The sequence below is a fragment of the Periplaneta americana genome, chromosome 1 (assembly GCF_040183065.1).
Source record: "Periplaneta americana isolate PAMFEO1 chromosome 1, P.americana_PAMFEO1_priV1, whole genome shotgun sequence".
Taxonomy (NCBI): domain Eukaryota; kingdom Metazoa; phylum Arthropoda; class Insecta; order Blattodea; family Blattidae; genus Periplaneta; species Periplaneta americana.
In genome coordinates this window covers 210,196,853-210,210,292 of record NC_091117.1, presented here as the reverse complement: position 1 = coordinate 210,210,292, position 13,440 = coordinate 210,196,853, and the positions used below count along the sequence as shown (strand labels likewise).

The window sequence follows — 13,440 nt, the reverse complement described above, 5'->3', positions numbered from 1 at the left end:
TTCATGTGATGGCCTGTCATTGGTCGAGAGCTTGTGGAAATAAAATGACCCAGTCTGCTTTCTGCATGGCTTTGACATCTAGACCTACATTATCTCTTACTGCATTTGCATAATAAATTTGCAATGTCAGTAATTAAGTCTGTGTTCCCCATCTAGTAATATACCATCTTCAAGCCTCTTTCCTTTCAATTCACGTTTCTATTTCATCAATCTGCCACCCATCCTTTTCTGTATGTGGCCAACACAGTTTATCTTTTCAATTTTGCAGTCTGGACCATATGGTTTATTATCTGAAACAGTTTTGAATGAAGAAATATTTGAGGATCTCTAAAACTGGATGCCAACAAGGGGGCGTGGCAGGTTTTTACATAAATATACAGTATATTTAGATACATTTGTAGATAGAATCCTGACCTGAAATTTTGAGACTTTGTTCTCTACATAACAAACTAAATTATGGACCTATTTTTGATAAATTGGTTTTTTGACACAAAACCACATAGGCCTACATCTACCCTTAACTAAACAATTTCCTATCATTTCTGAAAGTACATCGGCAGACACCTTTTTGACAAGGAAGTATGCCATTGGACATTTACACTTTGTAATGTAGGAAACTATTTGAAACACCAATGCCTCCTTAACTAATTCCTCTAGTTCTACAGAAGCATTATCTACGCAGTTAACATAATCTGTATACATTTTCTTCGAATCATCCCACACTATTAAGATAATTTCTAACAAAGGTAGAAAGACTGGTCAGAAACAACTTTCTGAAATACTGAAAAACACACCAGTGAAGAGAAGATTGGAGGAGGCCCAGGGAAAGAGCAGAACAAGGGAGAAAGAAGCAAAGGCCAGAAAGATAAAAGGAAACAATCTTCTGGGATGTTTTGCGAAATCTTTCGAAACGAAGACCATTAAAGGGAAGAAGAAAAACAGCCAATGCCAGAATCGTCTGACGTTTCAGATTCAAACGTTTCAAATATTTGTGATGACAGCATTTACTGGAACCATACACGACATTTTTTAAGATTGCACTTTTGGCATATGGATAATTGTTGGTCGTTCCTGTAAGACCAATTTTCACGTTTTTCCCTCCGTTTTGTCGCACATTGAAGTGATGCAAGTGAAAGCTCTCCTATAATATTGGCCGCATCTCTTTTCCTAGAAGCTTATATGGGCAGCAGAAAGCTTTTCTTCTTACGATCTTTAATTAAAAAGTGGATTATTTTTTCTCCGTTTTGATCTTTCGCTCAGTTCTCCAGAAAGTTTACGTGAACGTCCTCGAATGCTTGCAGTCCTGAGATTTTTATCGAGTACTGGACTTGACAGGGTGATTTATTTTTTTTATTGACCCGTTTTAATTATCCTCCGGACCCTTTACATCCAGAGGTTGCATTTGTTATTTAGTATCTAAGTTTTTTAACAAACTTGACATTCGGACCTTTTACATCCGAGTATTTTAGAAATACGCCAGATAATTTATTTATGGTAGCATTTGTATTGTTATTTTATTGTCTCTTCTTAAATACTAGTTAAGATCTGAGATTTTTATAATGTTTTATGCATCACCCTGTTGAAACTGCATTTGTGTACCTCGTTTTAATCGTGACAACGTTTTTTTTTTTTTTTAGTTCTTTTAAGCATTCTGATTATTGTATTATGTCTCTGTTCTGTAAAGAATTTTAGATAAGGGCGCAAATACCCATAGATGCTGACGCGCCCTTTTTAAACCCCACTAACTAACTAGATGGCAATGTATTATATATTTCATTCTCAGACTTTGCATCTTGGTTCAAACATGGCGCATTCTATTTTAAGAAATTTTTCTCATTTCTGCTGTATTTTTCCCACCGTAATCGAATTTTCGAGCATAGAAATTTAATTAATTTCTTTATTGACTGTAAAATGTCTTCAGATTAATCTTTGAGACCAAAATATTCAATTATTTATTTGAGAATTTCACTTTTCTCTCGCTCTTGCTCCACACCTCGAAAACAGTTCCTTCGGGTTACGGAGCGCATGGTGTCTGAAAAGAATTAATAGTTTTTCTGTATGCTTATGTTTGCAGAAAAAAAAATACGACATCTTGCTCAGAAAACCATAATGAATATCTCCACAAAATGTTATCGAGGCGATAGATTCAACGCAAAATAATGTAATAAGGTAGAACTTCGACTCTCTGCACATGTTTATTCAGTCACTTATTCTAGACAAGATAATAATATTTCATAGCAAAAGAATTAGTTTATTTGTAAGTATATGTTGTACTTTTCCTTAGAACTACATGTTCCTCCAAAAACATCATCAACTGAATGTACCACAAACTTGGTGTATAGACCTAAAAAAATGAACATAAGATTACTTACAAAATAAAGATTAAATTATATTTAAAATGATCTAAAAGTAAAAATTTCAGTATATGGATACCTCGCTGACAATTGAATCGCTATTTGTTAAAAGGACGGAAGTCCAAAAATACAAATTTTATAGGAGAAAAAAAACTATCCAGAACATCCGACCTTTTAACATAACATAAATAATGTAAATAGGCTTAAATCAATACACTTAGCAAAAAAAAAAAAATGTGGGGAACAAATTTTCAAGTCATTGTAGATTTCCAAATAAGAAAACCAAATTAAGAAAGAAGCTACACATTATATTTTACTAGAAAGAACATATCCAGGTGTAGACATCCCTGGCGTCAGGTTGCCATGACACCTAAAATTGTTATGTGGTGCTGCATTTTTTTCTATCAAGTTCTGAATTTTCAGAATGTCGGTTTCTTTTATGTTGCATCGACTAATATTATAATGTTCACAAAAGCCGTCGTAGGAAGAAGTTCAAATGTGTAATGAGTTTTATTAATTTATTATAATATTGTTTAATGTATTTTTAGTAAATGTACATATCTTTATTTTTATCTAAACTGGAATGGTTGCATATATGGGTAAAAAAGTAGAGCCTAAAGTTTTTTAAGTTTTGTCTATCTCTATACTGTCAAACATAATTCTTAACAATACAGGTGAACTACCAAAATCAAACTGAAAATTTCTGTCAAGGCGTTAACAACAAGCTTAACTCCACTGTTTTATAGTGGTGCTCTTCTCTAATATGCTGTTTGACTCTTCTCACACTTGCATGTCACTTCAAAAAATACTTAATATCATAAAAGTACTAGTTCCAGAGAAGAATTCCGAAATCACAGCATCCACCGTTGTGGATTAACGGTTGGCATGCCTGACCGTGAAACCAGAGGGTCCGGGTTCAAATCTTGGCTAGGACAAGTTACCTGGTGGAGGTTTTTTTCCGAGATTTTTCCTCAACGCATTAAGACCACATACTGGGTTAACTTTCGGCAATGGACCCTGGATATATTGCGCTGGCATTATCACCTTCACCTCATTCCGACGCTAGATAACCATAGCTGTTGATCGTAAAATAACCCATTAAAAATAATAACGGCAGACGTCTGAAACAACTGTTATGTTCACCAACATGCTATGTTGTCCCGGTACTAGTTCCGTTTTAAAAATCTCAGACCATAATGCATTGGAAGCATGATAGCTCTTCTGTTCAAGTCTATATGCTGTAATTTATACGAATTATAAAACGTGTCTGTTAATTTGATTACTGCAGTATTCTAGTAATAGTTAAATTTGTATGTATGTATTTATTTACACTGCAAGTAGGCAAGCACCCGGTGGCAGTGGTATATACAATATTAACAATACACAATACAATTATAACCAATACACAATACAATTTTACAACACATATACAATTTTACACACAATACAATAATAATACACAATACAATTTAACAAAATAATAATAAAACATAAAATAAAATACCTAATTTTACAATACAACCTACATAATTATCTATAGGTCCTACATAAGTTTCAATAGTCTTTCACTTTACTCTTATCTCATTCCCTGTAGTGGCACTATGACGCATTTCACTGACACTTTAGCACACATTTCACTGACACTCTGTAACACATTTTACTGACACTATAGAACACATTTCATTGACGCTATAAATTATCACTGATCGGAACTGTTCACTGCACTGTAAAACCGTAACTTCACTGACTCACCTCGCTTCACTGATACAACAGTTCAAATAAGTCAAATAATTACATCCTTATGCATACTTATAAACAGAACTACATTTAAACTAAACATTTCTAGTCTAAGGCCCTCTTACACGCTAGTTTTAAATAATTTACAATTCAAACCTAGGAAGTAAACTCGTCAGCCTAGATAAATACACGTCACCTTAAAAAATTAAATGTTGAATGTCACCTTAATTTTAATTTTCACTTTATATACAACTTTTTAAATTATTCTTGAATCTCCTTAAGGAAGGACAGCCCTCAAAGACCGCTGCAGGTAGGTCATTCCAATCATTTATAGTTCTATTTAAAAATGAGAATTTACCTACATCCGTTTTCTGTTTCCTACATTTGATTTTAAAATCATGATCGTTCCTACCATAGTACGTTGGCTTTTCTAACCGAGCCGTTATGTCTACCCATGCTTTCTGACCTAGATGTGCTCTATACAATGATGTTATTCTAGTTTTCCTGCGTCTGTTTTCTGTTGAGAGAGTAGTTGTCTTCGAAAAGATATTGTAGTAATTTTGGAGACAATAATAATAATAATAATAATAATAATAATAATAATAATAATAATAATAATAATAATAATAATGACAGCATGGTATTTCATGATTTCACAGAATTCTTCATTAATTAGCTATTGACTTTGTCAGCCTGAATAAGTGAAGAATTCCATATCTAAAGAAATCACTGCATGCGAAATTCAAAATCACAGATTACACTGTGATATTTTTTGTAATGCTTTCAAGCGTAGGAACTCTGATCTTTGCGTCTCTATCAACCTAGGGATCTACATTCATTGTCCCTCTTTATATGAAGATTGATGAAGATAATGACTAGCCGAATTATTTTTTGTCGTGGACGGGAGTCTTTCGATAAACATTGTTGTTTTACGGAATTGTAAAGAATGGCCGTATGTATAATTAGTTATTGAACGACTATCAGTTGCCAACATATCTCAATATTATGATTTAAAATGTTCTTGAACTCTTGCAGGTGATAAATTGCACTTCTAAGTTGGAACTACATAAAGGCGGAATTCATTATCCCTGATGATAGAGTAATAGTTATTTAATGGTAGCTAAGAGAGATGAATCTTGACACGGAAAAGTTTGGCGGACCTACCTCGGATATAATGGCAAAAATAGTGACCACTTGACTTCAGGACAAATGATGAAATCTAAACCCATACTGTACATCGAGTATGTTTAGCATACGTATAGTGGTATAGAATCTTCAATTTGTCAGTAAGTGGTGTCTGTACAAATTATTAAAATCCTTGTGACTTGTCGATATAAGATATGGTCAGATATTTAAATCAATATTTTTTTAGTAAGATAGATGTTTAAATATTACAAGTTTTAGTATAGACAGTGTACACTTCAGTACGAATACAAGATAGGTCAATGCTTACGTACGCGTTTAAAGTTTAGAAAGGCCTATGTGCTGCAGAACACACGATGAATGCTGGGTAACTTTCGGTGTTGGACTCCGGACTCATTTCACCTTCATCTCGTTCAGACGCTAAATAACCTAGATGTTGATAAAGCGTCGTAAAATAACCTACTAAAAAACACACACGATGATATTCCATACATACAGCTGATCCGTAATTGAAAAGTATATATCAATTCTAAGTCAAACGTGACGGTTCATTCTTAATACAGGGTGTCTCAAGAGGAATATGAAATACTGCAGGATAATATAATTTTGGTTAACCTACATCGATTAAACCTGATATAACTATGTCCGAAATCTAATGGATGGCGAGAAATTAAGTGGAGAAATACTGGACCGTCTTGCGGTTCCGTATGCTATGCTTCACGTGTCTTTTGCACATTGCAGCATCTGAGCACCGCAACACCAGGACAACACACAACTGAATACACTTTCACTTGACATTTAATTCATATATTCGCATAGTGAATATGCAGACATGCTTTTTGTTTATGACTTTTATGATAACAATGCATTGGCTTCTATTACGGATTACAGATGACGTTTTCTCAATCAAAGGGTTCAACTAGCTGTATGTTTTCCCGTGTTTACCGGATGTTATCTAAAACTGGAAAGGTACAAAGTGTTTCTTTAAGGTCGGAAAGATTGCCGGTACCGGCTCCTGATAAGAATTTAGAATTCATGGGATCCATAAGAAGGGCAACCTTAGTAATATGCCTTGTGTAATTATTTTATTTTCTTATTCAGTTCGTATTTAATTGTGAAATAAACTTATTGGAACAACATAGCCTGCAGCATTTTCAATAATGTATCATGTTACAATGTTCTACAACGCACAAATACGTCTGTGATGCCTCTCTCTATTTGAAAGTTCGCCCATCAACTTCTGAACCGTTACATTTCGCACATAGATATATTAGGTTAAATCGATGTAGGTTAACCCAAACTACATTATTCTGAAATATTTTATATTCCTCCTGAGACACTCTGTATACGATATAAGATACACAAAAATACACAAAACACAGCACAAACACAAGAACACAAGAAATACATCACACTAACATATGAAAACAAAAGCACACATAAGATCGCATCTTCATTCAGAAAACAGAAATACAACATAACATACAGAACAGAAAACACACTACAAAGACATCTCAACACACAAAAAACACAAACAAATAAATACGACCACACAGGTGTATACAAACTCACATGTAATAGTTGCGACAAGTTCTACATAGGACAGACAGGCAGATCATTCCAAACACGCTACAAAGAACACATTAAAGCTATAACCAGAGGACACAATACATCTACATACGCCGATCACATAACCAATACTAACCATACATACAATAACATAAATGCGGACATGGAAATCCTACACATACAACCCAAGAACAAAAACTCAACACACTAGAACAATACGAAATATACAAATACTCTAAAACACACCCCGATCAAATCCTCAACACACAGATCAATTTCAGTACACACACACACTATTCGACTCCACACTTCAACACCTTCCAACAAAAAAACACACCCTCCTAACAGGCAGAGAAGTTCGAGATGACGCCGCGATCTAGTAGGCTCTGATGATGGTGCGTGAAGCACTGAAACAGCTGTAAGCCGGACAAATAATACATATTTAACACGAATAAGTCCACTAGTTCATCAATTAATTATATTCAAGTGTTAAAAGTGGTGTACACAAGATTCAAAATGGAGAAGATCCCTATTAGGCAATTTGCCTCCTCAATGTAGGGTGACTCCGTTGATCTCCCATGGTGAGCCAATCTTTAAGAAAGGTTCTCTAATATTGTCTGTGAATGTAATCAATTAATAGTACATTATGCAACGAGCCTATAATGATAGTAATTAAGAAAGCGAGTATGGATGTTTATGAAACGAGCGCAAGCGAGTTTCATAATTTTCATACGAGCTTCTTAATTACCATTATAGGCGAGTTTCATACGACTTTTTATGCTCGACCATATTTCTAACTTGAAATAACCGGTATTCAGATGTATACATTTTATTTGTATCTGACAAGATCGGAAGTGACCTTGTTCTAGGTCGTGAATTGTGAGATTTGCGCAGACGCGGAAGTATTGATTTTTTCCGAGGAACAATAATGTCATTGACCTTGATGTATAATCCCGTTAAACTTGATAATATTATAATATTATAACCTTGATTATTGAATTCGACATTGAAAAACGAGATGACAAATTGAATTTATTTGAATATTATTTACAATTAACGCTAATTATTATAGTAACAGAACATAACCTTCTGCGACAGTATTGGATTTCAGCCTCCGTGACTTTTCGCTAATTCTCTTTCGATTGCATATCCGAGAATAATCGATACTTGCGGTTTTATAACGCTACAAAGCTGACTTCTCATTGGCTGAACACATGTAAGCTGAGTTATCATTGGCTGAAGACCTGTACTTTAATGAGTAGGTGTACTTAATGACATGCATTAAAGGACTGCTACCAGGTGCATAATTACTACATTTAGGCATGGTCGATCATAAATAATATTAACTATTACAAACTTTGTTCATTGCTATACAACCTAAATGCATCCCGCACAGTACGCAATAAATAAACAAATTATACCGGTACGCCATAATTCTTGGCATAATACCGGAAAGAGCGAAGTTACAAATTATATTCTGCTTATAACAATCTTGCATTAAATTGACGTAGATATCTTTATGTGCACACCCGATATTCCACAATTGACGCATGCGCATCCGGATTATCAGTCAGTCCTGTAGACTTTTTAAAGATGAGAAATGACTCATGATTAGCGTGAACTTTCGGTGGATCAAGTTGTTCCACAGTTCTGAAAGTGAGACTTGATAAGTAGGTAGGTAAACTTCAATTTTTGTTGTCATTTAAAAGTTTCACTGTGTGTTGGTAATAATTTGATCCAATTTTGAAGATTTATTATTCGTACTCAAATATTTTATTTATTTTTTTTTTTTTTAGATATTTAGATTATTCAAAACTTGTTCCATACATTTAATGTAAATGTTTCCTCCTGCATATATAGAAATATAAGACTAAAGTCTTGATTAATCGAAATTATTGAAACAACAATTAATTATAATATAATTAGTAATTTACTTTTAATAATATTAAAAGTAGATTACTTAACATTTCAGAGCGTGGTGGAAATGGCGTCGAGTACTTATTTGCGTCTGTTGTCGTTATGCGTTTGTTTGCTGATAGTGTCATCTGCACCTCCAACAATGTTGGGTACTTTCTCAGATGAGCTCATCCATCATATTAATTGCCTCAATTCAACATGGAAGGTAAGAATTTAAGTTATCCGAATTCCTCTTGTACTATTTCTTAATACAAAACTACCCATTAGAATAACATTTCTACACTGAAGTATTTGAACACGTATAAACGTCTATATTCGGAAACATTTGCTTGTGGGACAGTTTTGGTTTCACTTGGTACGTCTAGATGTGTTTCACACAGAAGGATTTCTGTTTATCTATCTGCTTTGCACAGAATGAGAAATTTCACACAGGTAATTGAGCCAAAAGAATATTTCAGCTAATATGATGTTTGTAAAAACTGAATGAGAATTTTCTATACGTTAGTAATGTTCTTAAATATTGGCGTGTGTTCTATTCAAAGCTAATCTATCATAGGCGATGTATTAGTAAATATAGGTCTACGTAACAGGAAAAGCCTATGACTGTGGTGTAATTATACAGTCTACAGTCGTGGAATATTACCTCTGAAATTATATTGATTTGTTGTTTATAAAAATGACGCGCGTTTTAGGTTAGTGACAGCGAAAGAAGAGACCCCAGTGGGAGGAGGAATGGTCTGCATAACAAGGGAATAAATTACGAATGATAAAGGAAAGTGTTCGGGAATGGGATTCGTCTAAAAGAGCGTCACGACGCGAAGAAGTTTTAGTTACGCGGTTGAGGATTGGCCACTGCCGTTTTACACATGGCCGTCTTTTAAATGGTGAACCTCCTCCGGTGTGTGACGCGTGCCATGTTCCAGTTTCCGTGGAATATGTGTTATTGCACTGTAGGAAATACGACCGCTCTCGACGTCAACATGCGATAGGCGTGACGCTCTTGGAAACGATTTTAATCGTGTGAACGCAGTTTTAAAGTTTTTATCCAGTACAGGTCTTGACACCGTCATTTAATTTTCATCGACCCCTAGACTCTTTACATCTAGGGGACACACTATTTTACATTTTATCTGCTCTGTACTAGGACCTTTATATTCGATTACATTTTATGTATAAATATTTCTGGTCACCAGTTCTTACGGTGGAACATTTTTTACTCCACTGTCGCAAATATGATTTGCCTCGACGCCAGTATGCAATACATCCAACGTTACGTGACGCTCTTGGCAATGATTTTAATTGTGTCAACGCAGTGTTGAGGTATTTACGTAACACGGAACTCGACAAGGTGATCTAAGTTTTAATGTCCTTTTAGCCCATTGTTATCTCTTCTCCAGACCCTTTACATCTGGAGATTATTTTAGTTACATTTCTTTTAATACACCTTATTACTCGGACCTTATACATCCGATTTTTAATGATTGTTGTTATAAAACATTGCCACATATTTCTTGTAGCAGTGTTTGTTTTATATTTTATGATTGTCTCACATTATCTTGGGACTACTACGTGTTCGTTTTAATGTTATTTTATATCAGGAGTCACCTTGTCCGTCCAATATTAGTGTGTTTTAATGTGTCAAAGTTTTTAGTCAGTGTGAATTTTAGTTATACAATAATGTAATTTCACCACACAAAAAGAAAAACAATAGGCATGGGTGCAAATAGCCATTGATGCTGACGCGCCCTTCAAATTTCACTATCTATCTATCTATCTTCTGGTCACCAGACATTTTACATCTGGTGACGGTTTTAGTAACCGACTTCCTTTGTACCTTCCGGTTTTAACACCGAGATTTTAATTGTTGTCGCTTTTACATCTACCAGTTTTTAAATGAGTTGTACTGAGTCTTGCTCAAGGGCGCAAATAGCCATAGATGCTGACGCGCCCTTTAAACACCATCAATCAATCAAAGAAGAGACACGAGACATCGCCAACATAACAAAAATTGAGACATTACTTGATTTCTGGTCGACATTACTTGACAAAAGGAGATTTGATTGATTCCAGTTTATTAAAGAATTTATGGAAAATTTAGCTACGTTAACTACTGTTGTTTTTGCGGACATCCAATTAAGTTTGATGCACAATATTTTAAATAACACGTTTCTTTTTAATTCTCGGGAATAATCTCAAAACAATTATGGCACAGCATATTGAAATTTCAACGCTTATTAAGGAAAGAACCATTGAAATCCAGTATCTAGCTACTGTTGGAGTCTTGAAACGGTTCTGGTCAACTGTAATCATAATTTACTAATGAGACTGTAGAAACATAGACGCAGCTCAGACGATGTCTGGAGTCTAAAAGCACGGTCACACGTCGCTACTTTTGCAGCGCTACTTTCATACTGCAGCTGCAAAAGTTGCGTGTCGTGTTCACACGTAAGCCAAAAGTAGCGCGTTGCACGCTACTTTTCGTGCTGCGCAACCCGAGTACTGCAAAAGTTGCAACTGGAGGTTGCGAGTCTGTTCACACGCAAGGCACTACTTTTGCAGCCGCAGTCATGCTGCAGGTTCCCATCTCCGTGTTCACTTCTCAATATACATTTTGTGGTTATGTTCGCATTATTAAGAAAGTCATGCGAAAGCTTCCTTATCTATTATTTCTTTTCTGTCGCATCTAGTATTCAGAAATTGGCATTATTTTTACTATAAAGCTTTTAAAAACGCCTATATACTTAAATGATAACCAACAGCATATTCACGTAATCAATGTTAGCAACCCTCCTGTTTGGAACTGCGCTACGGAAAATTTAAAAACTGAATTATATCGTCACCAGTTATGCTCAGACTGTGTTGTGTATTTAATAACTGTTACAAATAATTTATTTTCATCATATTTAACATTAAAATATATCCAAACAATAAAAGTATCATTGACACATTTGGGTGGTAACACTGGTCGCAACCGCAGCAAAAGTTTCAACAAAACCGATATCAAAAATGCTGCGGTTGCAACCCTGAGAACCCTGTTCACACGTCGCTGCTTTTAAGTTGCGCGCAGCATGGAAAAGTAGCGGGCAGCAGGTTCGGCAGCCGCTACTTTTCGGGTTGCATCGTTGTTCACACGTCGCAGTACGAGAGTTGCGCAGTTTTTTTTTTTTTTTGGTACTGCAGCGCTACAAAAGTAGCGACGTGTGACCGTACCTTAAGCATAGTTGTGTGATTGCAGGCAGGCCACAACTTCAGGGAGGACCTTCCTCTAGATTACTTCAGAAGACTTATGGGAGTGCAAAGAGATTCGAAGCCTTCTCCTTTGCCAAAGATATCTTGGAAACATATTGATATTGACATTCCTGAGGAATTCGACGCAAGAGAACAATGGCCACATTGTCCCACTATAAAAGAAATACGCGACCAAGGGTCGTGTGCATCTTCTTGGGTAAGAGTGTCAACACGATATCGGTAATAGATAATTAGATTTATTAGTATTTTGGAAGAATGTACGCATTGTTTATTGTCAATGTTAAAATGTTTGTTTCTGTATAAATTATTTCACAATTGTCTGAAGCAAGAAAGAGACTATAATTTCATTTATTGCTGATTGTGAATGAATTCCAATGCCTCCACATACGGGTTATGAAAGCTCCCTGCAGTGTAATAATAATAATAATAATAATAATAATAATAATAATAATAGTAATAGTTTTATTTTCCCTGGCAGAGTTAAGGCCATCAGGCCTTTTCTTCCACTCAACCAGGATCAAATCACATACAGAAAAAATACATACCGGTATACAAATAGGAACTTAAAAATAATAATAAACATAATTAAGTAGAAAAATACATTCTAGTATACAAGTATTAAGTTAAGAGAGAGAAAAAAAAAGAATTAATACATATGAACTAAATGAGGGGTTGGAAAGCAATGGTGGATTGTTAATGTTAGGTGAGGGGTTTGGACTTTTTCCATTGCTGGTTGTCACAATCAAAAATTAAGACACAACGTTTCGAAGGGTGGTTCTCCCTTCGAAATGTAGTGTCTTAATTTTTGATTGTGACAACCAGCAATGGAAAAAGTCCAAACCCCTCACCTAAACATTAATACATATGAATATAATCTCACAACTAAAGGAATAGTACAATTAGTATGATCAGCACAGCACGTGTTACATTGAGACAATGACAATTACCTAGATATTAGTGTTAATGGAAAAATAAAGTAATGACTGTAAAATAATAATACTAATAATAATAATAATAATGATAGTAATAATAATAAATAAAAATTATACCTAAAAACTAGTTCTGTGCCTTTAAAATATTTCTAAACAACCTAATTTTAAACAACTGGGGACTAAGACTACCCCTGACTTCCAGCGGCAGCGAATTCCATGAGCGGGCCATGGCTATTGAGAAAGAACTTGAGTACAGAGATGTCTGATGACGTGGTATTGATAGCAACAGATTGTGCTGTGAACGTGTATTAGGATTATGATGTGAAGCTAGGAGAGTAAACAGAGAGGCAAGGTAGTTGGGTGTGGAATCATGTATAATTCGATATAGCAGGCAAAGAGAATGTAGGGGAAGGAAGGGTATTGGCGCTCACCTAAGGAAAACCATTATTTGTTTTCAAAACAATGGTCAATCTTAATACTTCATTCACAAAATGCAGACATGAACTAGTTTTCTTTACATCTGAAATAGTATTACTTAA

At 35.0% G+C, this 13,440-nt stretch overlaps 1 protein-coding gene across 4 annotated transcripts in view; it reads left to right on the top strand.

Annotated features, from left to right (window-relative positions):
- Positions 1-2,213: 2,213 nt before the first annotated feature.
- Positions 2,214-13,440, top strand: part of LOC138707389 (cathepsin B-like) — a 57,438-nt gene continuing 46,211 nt past the window's right edge. The window contains exons 1-3 of one of the 4 annotated variants that reach the window (XM_069836795.1): positions 2,214-5,377; positions 8,776-8,925; positions 11,956-12,165. In XM_069836795.1, coding sequence (XP_069692896.1) covers positions 8,788-8,925; positions 11,956-12,165 — 348 coding nt within the window. In that variant the 5' untranslated portion in view covers positions 2,214-5,377; positions 8,776-8,787. Of the gene's footprint in view, positions 5,378-5,423; positions 8,478-8,775; positions 8,926-10,217; positions 12,166-13,440 lie in introns of those variants that run through there. The other 3 variants (XM_069836750.1, XM_069836759.1, XM_069836769.1) reach the window with 3 other exon arrangements.